The sequence below is a fragment of the Pararge aegeria genome, chromosome 7 (genome assembly GCF_905163445.1).
Source record: "Pararge aegeria chromosome 7, ilParAegt1.1, whole genome shotgun sequence".
Taxonomy (NCBI): Eukaryota; Metazoa; Arthropoda; class Insecta; order Lepidoptera; family Nymphalidae; genus Pararge; species Pararge aegeria.
Window position 1 is genome coordinate 15,481,001 of NC_053186.1, and position 19,089 is coordinate 15,500,089.

General features: G+C 33.4%; 1 protein-coding gene and 1 non-coding gene across 3 annotated transcripts; one reads left to right on the forward strand and one right to left on the reverse strand.

Annotated features, from left to right (window-relative positions):
- Positions 1 to 1,139: 1,139 nt before the first annotated feature.
- On the reverse strand, positions 1,140 to 12,662 carry LOC120625184 (T-complex protein 11-like protein 1). Of its 2 annotated transcripts, XM_039892168.1 has the most exons (10): positions 12,212 to 12,662; positions 9,962 to 10,159; positions 9,330 to 9,450; positions 7,977 to 8,183; positions 6,589 to 6,739; positions 6,021 to 6,184; positions 4,548 to 4,723; positions 3,417 to 3,583; positions 1,963 to 2,206; positions 1,140 to 1,901 (listed from the first exon to the last, which is right to left on the reverse strand). In XM_039892168.1, the coding sequence occupies exons 1-9, from the start codon at positions 12,304 to 12,306 to the stop codon at positions 2,010 to 2,012; spliced, it is 1,476 nt and encodes a 491-aa protein (XP_039748102.1). In that variant the 5' UTR covers positions 12,307 to 12,662; the 3' UTR covers positions 1,140 to 1,901; positions 1,963 to 2,009. The 2 variants fall into 2 exon arrangements, with proteins under 2 accessions (XP_039748102.1, XP_039748101.1); XM_039892167.1 differs by having other exon boundaries at positions 1,140 to 2,206.
- Positions 12,663 to 18,483: 5,821 nt separating this feature from the next.
- On the forward strand, positions 18,484 to 18,557 carry Trnat-agu. The gene has a single exon. It is a non-coding gene; the product is annotated as a tRNA-Thr (tRNA).
- The last annotated feature ends 532 nt before the right edge of the window (positions 18,558 to 19,089 follow it).

Below are 19,089 nucleotides of genomic sequence, written 5' to 3' on the forward strand. Positions count from 1 at the left end.
AAACTACATTTTTATGATTTTGGTCATATATCCCATAAATATAGCTATGTTATGTACATAGCACGTAACTACATATTTATGTTTTCATAATTTGGTACCTATGTACCAAATTATGAAAACATAAATATGTAGGTATTAGAGTAAAAGACGCATACATACATACACAATTCGTTTTACTATTTTATATTTGAAAATCACATGATGAAAATATAAAATACCTATTTTGAGTTATACATTTAATTATTAGATTTGCAGTATGTGTAAAGAAAGCAATGTTACGTTAAAATTTTTAAAATGTATATTTTAAAAAATTTTGTTTACTACCTATTTTAAATATCAATTTAATACATATTGATATTTAATCTCATAGAAAACTTAGTTGATTTGTTTAACATTTAAAATTAATTCTTAGTACGTAGATAGATAGATAAAAAAAATTTGTTATTAAAATATGAGAAAAAAAATACTAAAACCTAAGGTTGACTATAGATTATTAGATTTTTATTAACTTATTGGTAAGTGACGATACAAACGAACTGAGTGGCTAGTGTCAATTTTTCTACCCATGTCTACCTATTCGGTCGCGTTTAACTACGATTTGTATGGAATCGACATAGTGTCATCTGGTGTAAATACTGCGAGACCGGTAGACTGCGGTAGAAAATCTCACACTGCACTCTGGTTCAGCAAAAAGGTCTTAGTGGTCTAGCAACGACAAAAAAGAACTTCGTACTTATAAAAGAGAAATATAAACGTTTATTACAAAACACTACTGAAGAGTTTTGGATTAAATAAACCGCTAGTACCCGTAAGTGCGGGTTCCATAAGTTTTTTTTTTAATATCTTTATTGCGTGTCACAGGAAAATTAACGACAGAAAAATAAACAAAAATATTATGAAAAAGTTGACCTTAGTGATCTTTTCCAGGCTTCTTAACGAAAGGAATATAGTAATGTCAGAAGATCGCAATTGTTATTTAAATATACATACCCACATTATTTAACATTTAAGTTTTTTTCAGTGAATTATTATTTAAGAAAAGAGCTGATTAGAAACATGCTTTTGTTGCACGTAATATGTTTATTTTTATAAGTACTTTGATGTCATTGATCTATCACAGAGTAACGATTGTAATAGTAGAGTTGGGGCACAGTATTTATTAGGACGCTTTAATTCGTTTTATATCCACCAACCTTAGTGGTAAGAGACTAGGTAGAGTGGGTTATTGCATTCGTATAAAGACCAAAGGGTTAGAATAAATCTGGTCATCAAAAAATCAGGCCATGGATTGGATCAAATGTCATGATTTAACAGTCCCATACAATTTAGCATATGAACGCAACTATCAAAGTTACGTTTGTTAACTTGATAGTGCACCATATATAAATGGATAATAATAATTATTATGAATGCGTAAGTGTCAGTTCGTTTATCTATTTGTTTGTTTCCATATTCCGCTTAACCACCGCTCCAATCTTGTTAGAGTGGTAGGGCTTTTTGTGACAGAGCTTGTCCGGAGAAGTACTACCTGCTTATTTTTGCATTTAAGCAGCATTGCAATGCTGTGTTCCCGTCTGAAGGACTTGAATGCCGGTGTATCGGGCGTAATGCCTACGCCTCAGGTAGATGGGCACAGCGCGGTTGGTTTAGGCCGTGTTCCTTGCATACACTGCGAAGTGTTGCTCTCTTCATAGGCGATCGTTTCCCACTTACCATCATGTGAGCCATGTGCTAATATAAAATAAATAAAAAACACATAAATTAGCATAGCAGTCCGTACGCCTTTGCATCGGTTTTTTAAAAATTCCCCGGGAACCGTTGGTCTTCTCAGGATGTTATCCTATGTCCATCTCCAAAATATCAGCTATACTTGTGCCAAATATCATCAAAATCGGTGCAATAGTTCAGCTAAACATGGGTTACATACAAACATACAAAATAACCTTTGCATTTATAACATAATTATGGTTTTTCTTCCAATCTGTGACACTTCCGTCGACGAGAAAATTCTAACTCTTGCTTAATTCTTCCTCTATGATATCGAGATAGTGTTTAGTGAATACAGCTTTATTGTGCATGACGTAACGCAGTAGGGTGCCAGACACAGAGGTTAGCTCCTTGGTAAATGCGGACAGTCCTACGGGCACCTGGCGAGAGCCTCCCGCGCAGACCAGAATTATCTTGAGGAACTCCAGGACCCTTTGACCTGCAACAAGAAGATATACGTATGTATTAAATCCTGACCAGGATAATAAAAACCCTCGCCACAGAACTACGGGGTTTGTAAGTTTGACGTGGCTGTGTGTGTGTGTGTGTGTGTCAGTGTCTGTGGCATTGTAGCTCCCGAATTAGTCTGCAAGAGTTCCTGGAGCTTGATTAGTAGACATTCCATGATTATAAATTTATTATTCCACACAGTAAAATTAATGACATTTTTTTTTTTATTCTGTCAACATATTATTTTGATTTTCCTGTTTTTTTAGTTATTATATAAATGAATTTGTTTAAATTAAGATTGCATTTATATATTATGATTAAACATGTATACCTACAATGTTTTATGCAAATAAAAGAATTTGAATAGTACACTATGAACAATTTGAAATCAAGGATGGCCGTCACAATGATATTTTTTTTTCACAATTCCCAATAATATTATAAATAAATTGTATTTATTTTAGGCTTGTTAATTCTTACTTTTTTTATTATTTGTGACGGGGCTATCTTCACTCTTTATCCCGTGATAATTAAGCGCCTATCATGAACCTATTATGAATGCATCGAAATCGCCGCAGTAGTTTTTACCATTACCGGCCCACTACAGAAATTAATTATTTATTTACTTTATTCTCCCACAATTAAGGTAAAAAGAAAATACAATTATGGGCTTAACATCTTAAAACCTGTCCAAAAGTGGTATTAACTTCTTGTAAATAAGAATCATTCATTTTAAGATCCTTTTTTTTTTTTATACTGTTTAAGTTGTCAATGACAAGTTTTTTGTGAAACTCGTACTTTATATGTTAATTGCAATGTGTTGTTTTTTTCCCTAATAAATTTTTTTATTTTTATTATTATTATTCAAATTGTTGAACACTACGATGACACCAACCGCTGCTTATTTTTGCTAAACAGCTTTGTTGCAATGCTGTTTTGCGGTCTGAAGTACGTTATCGGTGTAATTACAAGCACATAATGTTTAACATTAACACCTACGTGTTCATGGACACAGGACGTTTTCCTTGCACGCCCTGCGAAGTATTGCTCTGATTATAGTCTATGACTTTCCACTTACTATCAGGTAGGCCATTAGCTCGGTCCGTCAATTATTACTATAATAAAAGAAATCGATAAAACCGTCAACTTATAACACCTCTTTTTCGTGATGGTTGATAAAATAAGCATTTGTTACATACGGACAATCATTCTGACTCTATGGTCTTGATCCCTCAGTGATATGATCTGTGTCCTTATCAGCTCTTTAGTGTCACTTGTCAGCGGATCCTGGTTGAGGGTTTCCAAATGCTGTTCCGTCACAAGAATCACTTCTTCGGCAACTGAAGGAAGAATGGCTCTTAGTTCTCTGGAAAAACGTAACATCGTTATTTACTATGCACTTTGACAGTGACGGCCTTAATGGACATAAGTCTCCACTCCATTGAGGAATCATCTTCAGGGATTGTCAACCGCAGTGGTGACCGTAACGAACAGTAATCCAGAGTTAGAACCACGGGCATTTTGGAATCTATAATTTTCTCAGGGGCAATTTCTGGATTTTCTCTGGTATGGTTTGTTGGGAGGCTTTGGACGAATAGAGGCATGGATGGGTTATAGATACAGGGTTAAATAAAAAAATACCAAAAAGCTCTTTGCCTGTAGTTGTTTAATTTAAAACTAACAACTTTAGTTCAACAACAGAAATAACATGACTTATTAATTCCTTGTATGAAATCAATTATTACTGAATTTTGAAAAGTCTTAACAAGACTTGATAGTTTCAATGATAGGAATTAACACAAAGCCGTATATATTGTATTAACAATTGAACGTTACCTATCGTTCAAAATTATTTTAAAATATGGTTTGACAAATTTCAGTATTACGCTACATCGTTACTCTCTAATGGTTGTGCGTTGAGCACAACGCTTTCGTTTTGTTTTTTCTGTTTGTTTTATGTACTCTGGTTGAAGACTTTTTTTTTAGCTAAATCTTTTTCTCTAACCTTAGTACAAGATTTTCAATAGGAGTCGTTTTCGCAAATCAAACTCGAATCTCAAAATGGGCCTAATGACACTGGTTTTAAAATCGCAAATCCTGTTTTTTTATATTTATTTAACAAACGTTCTGCTACACGCCCTTACTGAAGAATCGTAGGGACATTTCTGATTTTACTCTGATGTTCAATAATCTCGACACTCTAAAAGGTATACCCGATTGCGAGCGAGCAAATAAAACTACAAAAGGTTAAGAGTTATCATGAATACTGTAACAGTCCATCAACTCACTAGCCTGGTGTAATACGATAATTCAAAGTATAGTAGACTCACATGTCGTTGCTCGTGTTGTCCAGTATGATGAACAGCTTCTCTTTGAGCTGCTGTTTATGCTGTCCTTGCTGGTCAGCGCCGCAGGACGGGCTCAGTAGGACCAGTGACGTCACACATATCAGCCGATATATCTGCGTGCCCAGTTCCGTGAAACGGGGCTTGTCTAATGCTATTGTCTGTAAGATATAAGAGACATGATGATTTATTTTAACCTGCCCGGAATATTCTCGGAAGTAAACAAGTGTTATGTGTAATTATCTTATACCAATCCACTATAGGGCACGGGTCTCCTCTCAGAACTAGTAGCATAAAGACTGTATGTCTGTGGCGTGCATAGAGGGTATACAGATGATATAAAATATATCAAAATCTCCAGTAAGAGTTATAGAAACTTAAGGGTCGGCGTTTTATAACTGACACCAAACCTATCCTTAAGTTTTTTATAACTGTACTGAAGCTTTTTTAATTTTATATCATCTGCCCGCTTAGTGCATACCCTGTCTGCACGCCATTGGCAGTGGCGTGCATGGAGGGTATGCACAGGGTATGCAGATGATATAAAATGTAGAAAACCTCCAGTATGAGTTACAAAAAACTTAATGATAGGCATTGTAAGAGTTATAGAAAGCTTAGCACATCTCTTGAGAATGTAACGAAAAACTTTTGGGTATGCTTGTTTCCATACCATGTTTTCTTTCACTGTTAAAGCAAATGATATTATAAAATTGAAATAAAGAAAAATTCCCAACTCTGGGCTGGTATTGAAATTTATATTCAGAAAAACTTCACTCAAACCTTATCAAACCTTTATGGACTTACTAGCTTTAGCCCACGACTTCGTCTGCGTGGACTTCAGAACTGTTTCTAAAGCTTCGTTCGTTAACAAATTTTAATCATACCACGGGAACTATTTGAGATACTGGTATAGAAACTACATGTCCTTTTCCATAGCATAGGTGACATGCTAACCAAATTTTAAAGCTGTCTGCCCGCGGCTTAGCTCGTAAATAATTTTAAATTTACGGAATCTGACTTAAGGAATCGGGATAAAGAGTACCCTTTGTTCTTTACCATGTCAAAGGCTACATGCATGCCAAATTTCATCCAAATCCGTTCAGCCGTTTTTGCGTGATTGAGTAACAAACATCCACACTTTCACATTTATAACTACTTAGTAGGATAGTAGGATTTCAAAAATCTATTATTTGATTTACACTAGAAACGCATTTATCAGATTTTCTTGATTGATTCACACATCAATTTCAACTAAGTAGAATATAAAGCGTAGTTTGTGTCAGGTTTCTAGAAATATTTAACTGAAATAAACGGTCTTCGACACAACACACACAAGCAAAACCTTGGTTTTTTGCCATGAGATTATTACCTCAATATATTAGATCGCCGGTTAATGTAAATTTGGTCTACATGCGACTTTTGCCGAGGAACGTGCGTATCGCTTCAAAATTGACTTACTTCAGGATAATTCTTGGAGTTGTCCCACTCAAGTAGTTCTAAATACGCTTTGGCTAGCGTTTGCGCTGTTACATTCCTAATTATATTCGGATCAGTGACTGGTAGAGTTAAGTCTGTCTTATCTATATGCCTTTGCAGCCATTCTCTTGTATATTTTAATCCATCTGGAATATAATTACGTAAAATTAAAATAGGGTAAGAAATGCAATTTTTATAAAGTTACTCAGATTAATAGTGACTTCGTCGTAGAGAAACTATTTATGGATGGATTATGTCCCATCTGACCTGAAATTATTTATTCCACAACTAGAAGAGATTATTTAAAAAAAAAACGCATATTAAGACATACTAAAGACAGAAATGATGCTTCTTAAAAGGCCTTCTGGAAATAAAATAATTGTCGATTAAAAAATATATATAGATTAAAATTGGGAATAACATTAGTGCCGAATCTTTGAAATAGCCGACGCCCGCCTTTCAGCAAGAGTCCGATGGCGCGCGAAAACTATTTCAGTAAATAAACTAAATGGTGCTGCAATTTTATTAATGTTGATAATGATGGAATTACCTTCAGAAACCTTCAGCACCTCATCAAACTTGGTCCTCTCATAAGCCACACTCTCCTGCTGCACGAGTGGCCGCATCATCCCTATCAGCGTGTTGGCCAGGTCCAGTTTTAGCACTTCAAGCGTCTCCAGGATCGCGCGGAAAATGTCCACCTGAAAATAAAGTTCACCTATTATATGACAGGTAATTGAATGGACGATGTAAGTTTGTAATGGCGTTGCTTTATTAATAATTTTTATTGAATATTTTCCCTGTTCAGAAATGACTTTCATATAGTTTAATTATGCAATAACTTTTAAAGAATTTTGCTCTAAATTTGATGATATTGATTTTAATCTCACTCAGATCCAGACTCAGACTCACAAACAAACACGCACACAACCTTTTAAGTTATATACTTAGTTTCCTATGTGTTGCACGTCTATTATTTTGTATATACATATTGGTAAATATTGGTATATAAACATATTGGTTCTGATTGTATGCCTACCCTCCTTTTAATGTTTATTTCTTGTTATGTAGGTGCAGTGTCTTCTGTCACAAGGGTAGAAATTCTACCGTTAAAAGAAGGCTTCAGCCTAACTATTTTTATATTTTGTTGTATTTTTTTAATGAAATGGGAACAGTCTTTTTTATATTCATAAGGTGTTGTTGTTGGTACTGTCAGCTGTTTTAGGCTATACAAGGGTAGTGTTAAGTAATTACCATACAAATTGTTTTATTATTGCCATTTGGAATTGAACAACTACATTTTTGGTATTTTTCATGTGTATAGTTGTTTTTTTTCTCAGCTGGGTGTACTTTAGCAAGAAAGCCCAAACTAAAATGTATTTATGTTAAAAGTACTTAGCTTATTATAAAATTATTGTTAGAATGTATTGCATATTCATTTAATTATTATATTAACATGTTTTGTATCAATACATTTGTGATTCAATTTATACACAATCCCAATATTGTTCACGGCAGACTGGCGCAGTGGTCAGTGATTCTGCTTTCTCAGTCAAAAGCCGTCGGTTCGATTCCCACAACTGGGAAACGTTTGTGTGATAAACATTAAGATTTTTCAGTGTCTGGTTGTTTATCTGTATATTATAAGTATTTTTGTATACAACCTACACTTACTTTGGGACTAGATGGCGATGTGTGTATTGTTGTGGTATATTTATTATTTATTATTATATTGTTAGTATATAACATTAATCTAAACCTCTGTACTATATGCCAGTATTGTCACTTCATAATACTACTTGAAAACTAACTACAACAATGGAATTCAATATATACCAGTAAATAGTCCGGGTCTATATATATCATTTTCGCTTTCTTCCATGGCAAAAGTAAGCATACTGAAATAAATGAATGTTGACGTTAACTTTATCTACTTACAGTATCATTGAGTGTGGTTATATGTTGAATCATCTCGTCTCTCACTGGAGCTGCAAGCTTAGCCATTAGATCTATCACAAAGTGAGCGTACTTTTGGAAGTCTAAGCTGTTGTTTTCTGCCTGCTGCTTGATGAATGCCCCGTCCAGGACTTCCTCTATCATATCCTTTATGCGAGTGTGACGAGGTAGCAATATTGAGAAGAGACCCTGAAATTAAATATTGCATGTAAGGTATCAGTACAAAGTAAAGTCACATATCTTAAGATTTTTAAGTTTTAATCTAAGCCTAGGTCTTAAGTTACGAGTTTAATGCCCGTTTTCACTAAACATCGCCGTAATAGAATGCCTAATGATTCAGGCGATGACTATAGAAAAAAAAACTTTTCACCAACTCACTGGTGAACGGTTTATGTATGCCTAGGAATCCCCCTAAATTAGGTGTTATTTACTTAAACATTGCCATTTCTGTGAGATCTGACCTGTAGATCTGTTGATAATTATAAAAACTAAAAACTTCAAAGTAAGATAAAGTGCATTTGCTTTATTTATTTTAGTGCTACATGCAGATATATTTTTTTATGTTACATATAGTATATAAATTACATAAAGTATTAGTGAATACTTTTTAATGTTTTGTGCGAATTGCGTCTTATATTGCATTATCCTTGCCAATAATAATTATAAATAACAAAGTGTGTTTGTTTGTTTGCCCCTTCTTTACGCCCTAACTAAGGTACAAATAAATAATAAGTAATAAATAAAATAAATAAACTTCTAACTATGCATAAAATCAAATTGATTGTATGGATAGTTAGTTGAAAAGTTGAAGCGGTGATAAAAAGTAGGTAATAAGTTTTAGTAATAGTACCTCTAATTAAATGAATTTTGTCATATTAAAACCATCTCGATCAATATGGATATTAGAAATGTTTAGGAATTAACACAACTATTTTCTTACCTCTAGAGTAACCTTACCTTTATATAACAAATATTTTCATAAAATGTATTTACTTAATTTAATAAGATGTAGTATCGTATCCTATTTTACATATTGTTACATAGATACATACATAAGCTGTTTTTGAAGTAATATTTTGCATGCCTAGGGTGGATTGTTTGTTCCTATTATATCTACCAAATACCAATCTCCATATAAACAAATTGAATTGAATTGAATTTAAGAAAATGCTCAGCAATTTGACGTAATAAACAAGTGTTTTTTAGTTAAACCAATAGTTTGGCCCTAATTTAGAATTAATTTTTGATCTTAGTATGATTATATACATATATGTGTATACATGGAAAAATATCTTTTACCTGTAATGCTGATACTATCAAGTAAGAAAGACTTACCTGCTTGACATCCTCAAGCAATACAAGTGCCTGTGTGTACTCTGGAGGGTCAGAATTAAGTTGTTCTCTTAATATATCAAAATATACTTTGTGCATTGTTTCTTTTACTAATTTCTGATAGCTGAAATTAAAATAAGCTAATTTCAAAACCTTGCGTAGTTAAATAATGTAAAAGTAATGAAAAACAACTTCTGATTTAAAGTAAAAATAGGAGGTGGTGGTAAAAAGGCGAAATTTAGGGTTGTATGTATTATTCATGTATATTTATTGTATTGTCGTCGCATCAAGTTTTTTCCGGCCACGCGCAGGGCACGAGTCTCCCCCCACAATAAGAAGGGGTTAAGGCTGTAGTCCACCACGCTGGCCCAGTGCGGGTTGGTGGACTTCACACAACTTTGAGAACATTATGAAGAACTCTCAGTTAAGCAGGTTTCCTCATGATATTTTCCTTCACATTGAAGCAAGTGATATTATGTGCCGGGATTCAAACTCGACCACACTGGGCTATCACTGCTTTATTTATTGTATGTATATTTATGCTGATCATAAAAAAAAAACACAAAATTTAATAAGAATAGGTAAACCTGTTTTTGAGTTGTTTGTGATACGAGAATTTTATATGTTAGATTTACCTGTTGTCAGGTGGTTCAAAAGGCTCTAACTTAAAGTCCTGATCAACTGCAATTTCGTGTGCTAAAGCCATATTCTGCATTCCATGTGCAGCCTTCATTATTTCCTCTAGAGTAACAAATTTTGGAGGTGACGCTCCTGTGATGGTTGACCCTCGAACTCTGAACTGGATTGGATCACTTGCAAAGTAGCTGGAACCACTGAAAGACCATCAACATTTTGTAATCTTTTTATATAGATCTTAATATCTATTATATATAAATCTTAATATATATTTTATATAGATCTAAATATCTATTATATTAGATATAATAGATATTAAGCTTAATGAAAAGCTGAAGAATCTGAGTGTAATTTATAATCTCTTCAATCTCCACACTCCACACGAAACAGATCTTCCGCAACGCTTTGGACGGCCGACTGGCGCAGTGGGCAGGCAGCGACCCTGCTTTCTGAGTCCAAGGCCCTGGGTTCGATTCCCATAGTCAGAAAATGTTTATGTGATGAACATTAATGTTGGTGTTTATCTGTATATTACAAGTTTTTATGTATATAATCCATAAAAATATTCATCAGTCATCTTAGTACCCATAACACAAGCTCCACTTTCGTTGCGGCTAGATGGGGATGTGTGTATTTTCGTAGTATTTTTATGTATGATGATAATACATAATGATATGATATGTAGAGAGATATGTATTCTCTACACATCTCTCTATTTTTCTTTGTTTTCTCTTAAGATTTTTTTGCTATGCACAATAAAAGTATATTCATTTATTCATTAATACACACGTTCCGCTCCAACACTGGAGCATCCTCAGGAGATGATGACTTTACAATGCACAATTAGTGCTCATTCATTGTATAGTCAAGATCTCCTGCACAATTGCTCATTCTTACACTACATCACCTATACAATATTTTATATATATAAATCTGTAATTCATAATCCGCATTACATGGCTATCATGGATGGAAGATCATGGCTAATTGTACCACAAATTAATTATTTTGTTTAACTAGAGACTCTTTCAGCAGTTCTGATTATTAATGGAGTTCTTTAAAAAGCAGTCAAGTTTAGTAGTATATATTTAGACTTTGCTTTTTTTGTGTTCTACAAAGTTTCAGCCAGACATCATAGCTTACATTGTGGGGTGACTATAAGGAAGTTGAACACAAAGCCTTGTATAGTTCTAGTTATTTTGTAAGGTATTAAGTATGGAATTTCAAGATTTTCTTTGTTATTACAATTTTACTTATACAGTATCCTTATACTTATTTATGTGTGTACTTATGGTGGTACTATTACATTACCGTAGTGGTTTAAAAAAGACTCCTTTATTTGAATAAGCCAATTTATATAGATTACTAGAAAAATTTAAAAATTTACACATATTTTTGTTGTGTTTGATTTATAGGTTAGGCTAGGTTCTACACTCTGGGCTTTTAGAATTTTGGACTTACAGCTTTATTATATGTTGAAAGTCACATGTATCTAGATAGAGTCTTATTTCAAAGATTTTTTTTTCACTTTTGAACCATTCATCAATACAATGTCTTTACTGGCTGACTTCAGGACACAGGTCTTCTCTCAGAATGAGAAGGGTTTAGGCAGTAGAAAAAAAAAGTAAAAGTACCACACTGGCCAAGTGAAGATTGGTAGACTTCTGAACCATAATGCAGATGAAATCCTGTCACTCTAGTCTTAACTAGCATTATTTTATGAAGAGTGATAATCATTTTAGTTCAACCCAATCAATAGCTTTGTACCAAATTGTTTTGTCAACTCAAAATAGCAATAAGGAAAAAAGTGGGCTCTTTTTCTTAAGATAATTTCGGTGGATCTTAAATCTTAAGTAGATTTAGTCTAGAAAACACTTCTGTATTCTTATAATTTTACTTTTCAAATATGCTAGTGGTTCTATTATACTTACCATAATTAATTATTTTATTTTTATAACTAACAGTAAAAACTATTTATTATGCATTCTCTATTTTTGTGTTGTGAGTCAGCAGTGTAAAATTATTATTATCTCAAAATTCAAGCACCCAGGGTTCCACACACATGTGGTTGACATCAAAATAAAAATCCGTAAATTAAAAAAAAAAAACATTTTTTTTTCTTTCTAAGTAAATATAACTTTTACACAGATCAAGATCAATTCTTAGTAACGAATTCTCATTGCACAATGAAAATAGTTCTCTATCAAACAAAGAATTAATTTATAACAATAAAAAACTTATTAACTCACCTCGAACCTGTGGGCATAGGCTGTGAAGGCATCCTGTTGGTATTTTCCTTCTCCTCTTGCGACTCCGATCCACTAGGTCTCTCGCGGTCGCTCATGATAAAATCCTTACACAAACTGATCCAGAAGACAAAAATACCTCCTCAAAACGACTTCTATAAACTTTTATTCACTGCCTCAACCCATATACGGCTGCTTGCTTAACCGTAAAACCGTCAGAACCTCAATATCATCCGAAGTGAATCACCTTGTTAAGTAGGTTTCATAACATAACCTTACTTTTGAAACAAAGGATGCTAATGATTTCTTGCTACAAAAAATATTATTTACGATATCTTAACGACTGTGAAAATTAATTAGACATCCTAAATGTATTCAATAATTGTGTTTTAATGTATTTTTTTGTGTTTTACAGATCTCTTCATCTTAGTTTACTTGTCAATTTTGAAGTAATCAAAATAATCTAATTCTAATGATAAAGGATGCGGTGTAAATAGGGTGACTAGATGAAAAAAAATTTAATGCAATCAAAAAGAGAGAATACAAACACAATGCTGCAATACACGTTTTTAGCTTTTACGATAATATAACACAATATTTTCCCCTTATTATTCAATTGGTGAGGATAGTTTTACAGTATTTTTTCCCATTTCAATTGACAGCATCTATTAAATGCCAGAATGTCACCAAATACTGCGTAAATAGTAACTACTTCAACACTACACCGCGTTTATTAAGGGATTATGTTTTAAAATATTTGTCTAACTGTATGGCAATTTAGTAAAGATCCTGTATCTGAGGTCCCAGCTTATTTTAAGAAAGCCTGAACAGTGAGAAACCAAACTACCGCTAGCAGTTATAAGGGTACTATTATCTATGATCACCGAACCCTTTGTCCCACCTAGTGAAGTAGCGAATGCGGCCGACACCAGCAAAGGGAAAAAACATTTCAGTTTGCTGTCCAACCCAGATTTATATGATACTATGTCGATCAATTACAATATTCTTATTCAAACCAGCGCCTCTCGTCTTTTTATTGGGACTTCTGAGATTGTTCAAGTCTAGGTAGACGACTGCTAGGCCATAGATCTATAAAAGTAAATAAAATTGAGATGTCTGTTTGTAATGCCAAAATAACAGATTTTTTTAAATACCTACTTATTATGTAGGTCAATAGTAATTTTAACAAAAAGCTATTTATTTTTTTTGTCAACCTGGCTTATCTCCTAAACGGCCGACTGATTTCGATGGAATTTCAACAGACAGTTTAATAAGTACTAGGTAATATGTACTAGGGATAAAATATTATCCATGTGGAAAAAATGTTTCGTAAACAACGGCGTGGGCAATTGCTGGTTATGTGTTAAAAGCGAACTAATAATAATGCGATCACGTTCTAAAAAACGCGTCTACCGAATTCTGGAGGGACTCTCCATGTAAAAACATAATTGAATACGAAAGGAAAATCAAATTTCATTTGTCACTTCCATTTGACATGATTTTTCCAACACGCAACACTTTGTAAGGCATTGTGCCCATGACGTGGGTCCGCGGACAGGGGCCGAACGGAATCGTACTTTTCAAAGGACACCCTTCGCTTTTATACGGAAATCTTTATGATGGACGCTTTGGAAATTATTTTTTGTTATGTTGTTACGAATGTTTTTTTGGCGATTGTCAATATTCTATTTTATTAATTTCAAACTCGGACGAAGTCGCGAGTTCCCGCTATTGTTATAATAAACTAGCTACGTTAACTAAGCGATGATAGCCTAGTGGTTAGGACCTCGGCTACACTTTCGTAGGGGGGAGTTCGAGCCCCGGAACTCACCTCGAACTTTTCTGAATGATGTGCGTTTTAAGCAATTAAATATCACTTGCCTTAACGATGATGGAAAACATCGTGAGGAAACCTGCATGCTAAAAGTTAAAATAAAAAATAAGGTTTGATGGTAAAAATGTTAAGCTAGAGTGGAAAAGCAGATTGTTGGCTCCGAAGGAGATATCACACCCAGTTTTTGGCTTAATAAAGTTAATAGATCATAATTTTGGAGATGAAACCCCAGTTATGTGGCATAACACAAACTGATAGAAGCTACGATTTTAAAACAACAGAAAAATCGATTGTTTATTAATACTTAAGATTACTGCTCAAATAAACTGCGAGTAGAAATAAAGACCTAATTATGGAATGATCTAGCCCAGGGGTTCCCAACCTTTTTAGCCAGCGGCACTTAGATACAAGTTGAAAAATTCCCTACGCCCTAACCTAGCTAGTTAAAATATATACCTAGATACTTGTTAGTTAGGCCCAAAAAATAAAACATCCTCATTATGAGAGTAATAAATGGTAAATAGCAACAAATAGTTCAACAAAGAATTAAGAAAAATAAAACTATCCCTAGAAAAGGGTTGCAAAAGGGTTGGGAGCTTGGCACAATTTTTCAAAGTGTGGGACAAACCGTGACACCGATGCACAAAAACTATCAAAAAAATAATTTTCTTAATTTTTTAAGTACAGAAGGTAAGCCTCGCGTTGCACCTCATTATTTTCTACGTCGCCGTGGCATCCAGTTTGGGAAAACCTGTTCTGCCTTTTATTTATCGAAATCCTTGAGTGCCATGAATAGACCGATAGATAAAATTTCCTAAGTCCAATTATAGCAACTAGGCATCGCACAATCAAGGAAACTGGTCTAAATAAGGCTATCATTAATGTTTTTTTTGTTTCGTGTTCTAAAAGTGACAGCTACCAATACTTGGTTTGGTTTCTTGGCTTCACTATAGGTAGGATGGTAGGTAACTTCTCTCATATTTTTGGTGTTATAGTTCTAAAGTGGTCCAATAGTGGCAACATTACTCGACTCGATTCAGTAAAATAAGTAAAATACGTAAGCACAATAATCTTCGTTATTTATTTAAAATGTGGGATGAAATAAAAATACTGTTCATACTTTCATATATGTTTAGGGTTAGATTGAAGGTTAGGAAGATGTCTATAGAATATAAATTCGTTATTTTTAATACTTAAGGGCATTAGGTTATTAAGGCCATGAGCGTGCCCCTTGTAGTTTACAATATCACTTAGTCAAAAACTTGCTTAAAACTTGGTAAAATCAATGAGACAACATTCCTCGTACAGGTTGTTCCACCACCTTCGAAAATTATTCAAAGTAAATTTTCGATGAGATGTGCCGGATTATTGAGGAGTTCACACAAAACACACGCGTCCTTGCCAGGAGCCTTTTCAATGCTTTAATGGTTCTTCCAGTGGAAAAAGTTGTAATATTTCTCTCTGTTGTCTATTGCCTCGTACATTTGAGCTGCCAGAGCTTCTGTACTGTATTGCGGACATCTAGATATGAACCGGGTGGGAGGTATATAGAATTGAGAATAATTAAGTTAATTCCACAGTTGATTGTATTATCTTTTTCCGCAAAATATCACCAGTATTTTTCACACCATTCCACTAATTAATTTATTTATTTTTAAGTTTCATTTAAACAATCATTTTAACACTGTAGGTACCATAAAAAAAATCGGAATATCAGCAAAACCGTATTATGCACTGTTGCACGCGTTGTACGTCCGCTTTTTTTTTACGATTTTTTCAAATTCAATGGGAACTTTTTGTGTTCCTGGGATAAACAGTTGCTACTCTCAGTCTTTTTTACTAACGCATTCATAATATCAGTATGGATTAATAGCTTTTGCCTTTTTTTAGGTAACGGCCAAAGCCTCCCACCAGACAAAAACCATGCCTGTCATGTTGTGGCAGTTTTTAAAATTCCCGGAACCGTTTGTTTTTTCGGAGTAAAAAAATATGTGCTTCAACTTCTATGCAAGCTATCTCTAGCCGTGGAAAGGTAACAAAACGGTTCCCGTTTGATATTCCGGAATGAAAAGCGCCTATCCAATTACTGTCTCCAAGACGTAAGATATTTTTATACAAAATTAAATGCGAATGAGAATAGCATTGGTAGATAATAGACAAAAAAGCAAACGTCACACTTACACATTTATACTCAATATTTTTATATTAAAACTTGTTATACTTATAACACGTTCTGCCGTGTGTGACTAAATTGCACAGGACTTTTTTCGAATACACGAGTGTCAAAATGGACTAAAAAATGTTTAACAGAAAAAATAAATTAAAAACCGCCATATGATCAACCCAGACCCGTTTTATCTATCCGATCTACAGTAAAATACGATTACAGAGATTTTAGGTTTCAGAATGCAGGATACTATACGGATTTCCCAAGTTGTTTCGTAGCAACTTTCCACAGTGACTCGCTAAATTTGGTGTCATCTGAGATACAGAATCAACCTACTGGTGAGATTGCAGTAAGGCTAACTTAGAAAAATGTATTCGTTTAACCTCGTCCATTTATTTAAATAAATCAATATAATTTATATTGTAAAGCAGAAGGCTAATGATGCGACATGTGATAAAAAAATCTAATCAACAAATGAAATATAACTAATTAAACAGTTGTGTTACGTAATCACTTACTTGTAACTCCACGTCCAATTAAAAAAATTATCGTATATAGGATTACAAACTGGTTAATTATCTGATTAGTTTTTCGCATGTAGTTTTGACTTATAATCCTTGAGTCAGGCAGAGGTTATGTGTTTCCACTGACATCCTAAAGATTGAATAGGATCAAATCAACAGTGTCGTGCACTTCATACATGCACAAAAGTACTGCATACCCTAAAATTTTTCTATAACTCATTAATGCGAAGGATTTTTCCATTTTATGGCACCATCCTTCTTTATGCATACCCTGGTAAAGAACCGAGTCCGTTAATCTTCATCCAAGATAGGATGTGCTTCATATTAGCGACGAAACGATCTATTTTATTCATCGTAACTCTTTTATTAAGTTTTATTATTGCCCAATATGTAACTATTGTCATATATGTAACTATTATATAATATAAAATGGGCTTTCAAGAATTTGAATAGTCGAGTCATATTTATTTGTCTTTGACTTTGTATTATCTCTTCCAGTACGAATAAAAAAATGAATTAAATCAAAAAAAGAACGCAAGGATTTTTTTATTGATCTGATTCTTAAATTGCAGTTTTACAAACATTTCGCCTTTAGCAATTCTTATCGTTTTTATTCGTACTGTGCGCGTCATTTCAAATTTTTAAAATTCTGTTAGGTTTATATGAGTTGAGTGTTTACGGTTATTTATACAAGTGTGAGGGTAAACACCGATATTTTGTAAGTGAATTGAATTTGATTTCAGAATTACCTTCGTATAATCATTATTTTATACGGCCGACTGGCGGAGTGGGCAACGACCCTGCTTTCTGAGTCCAAGGTTCGATTCCCACAACTAGAAAATGTTTGTGTGATGAACATGAATGTTTTTCAGTGTCTCAATATTTTTATGAATAAAATATAAGTAATATTTATATTATTCATAAAAATATTCATCAGTCATCTTAGTACCCATTACAAAAGTTGCGCATACTTTGGGGCTAGATTACGATGTGTGAATTGTCGTAGTATATTTATTATATTTATTTATTTCATTACACACTAATTATTTATTTATTGAATACTTTATTTGTACACCACTATGAAGTTAGGGAAATAAAAGCAGAATAGAAATACAAAGACTGAAGTAGAATAAAAAAGGCTAAATAGCCATCGCCGATCCTGATAGGACAACATGAGCAAGAACGGATAGATGATGTAAAATTTTTATAAACATACATTCATATAGCTAAATACAAATACATAATCAAAATTGCACAAATAAGAATAAATAAATATAAAATAATGTATACTCAATCATATTATTTACATAAATACATACTTAAGAACTTATAGATAATAAAAATAAAAATAAACTAGGTAGTTACTAAAAGTCGTAATTAATGAGCAAGATAATATGCTTTTACCAAGTTTTTAAATGTAAAAAGCGATTTCGTCTGACGTATGTTTAGTGGGAGCTCATTCCACAATTCAATAGCTTGAACTGTAAACTTTATATCATTGAGTATTTTAAATAATAGCTTTAATACATAAACAAGATGGAGCCTTAAAAAGATGATAAAAATAAACAGACAAACACTTTGTTGAATATATGCTGGCTTTGTGTTGTGGGTGATTTATAAGATTATCAATATATTGTATACCTGCTGTACATGGGTGAATGAATAAACAATATAATGACGTTACAACTTTAATAAGCATGCATATATAATTTATCAACGTAGGTACTACAATTTCGCGATCACGTGCAACGGCGCCGTGGCTTAGTTGGTTAAAGCGCCTGTCTAGTAAACAGGAGATCGCGAGTTCGAATCTCGCCGGGGCCTACAGTGGAAGTTATTTTTTTATAATTTATAAAATTTTTACTGTACTCGGAAATATATCTTACGCGTTATATTTTTAGTTAGCAGTTAGTAAGTTTTATAATCTTTTAAGAATTTCAGTTATGATGTTTCTGACCAATCAACGAAAATTTATTATAAATTACAATAAATGACTTAAATAATTAATACATACATAAACTTAGTAGTAACTGAAATTAATACTGTCGATAAAATATATAGTTTTTTCCAATTTGATCTATGAGAAAGATTTTGTTTCGATTTTTCACAAAGCAACTGTGTTTTGGTGGCCTTTATATATTCGAATCAGTAACCTATAACGGTCCACTGATGGACTAAAGGCCTCTCCCAACGGGAAGTAGACAATACATATGAAATTAATTTTTGCTTGTTAAGTTAACTTGTTGAAATCGTCACGTAAAGCAAAAGCTTTATGCAAGCTGTTCGGTTTTTTCCGGCGTGGTTCGGATATTATCGGCAATATGTCAACAGAGCGTCATATTGGTTCGCATCATAA

Bases quoted from the DNA above. Each gene is read 5' to 3' on its own strand.
- LOC120625184 (XM_039892168.1), bottom strand. From the start codon at position 12,306: ATGAGCGACCGCGAGAGACCTAGTGGATCGGAGTCGCAAGAGGAGAAG. The intron at 9,451-9,961 runs GTAAATCTAACA...TTTTAATTTCAG, and splicing joins TTTGAACCACCTGACAACAG to CTATCAGAAATTAGTAAAAG. The intron at 4,724-6,020 runs GTAAGTCAATTT...TATATCTTACAG, and splicing joins ACTCCAAGAATTATCCTGAA to ACAATAGCATTAGACAAGCC.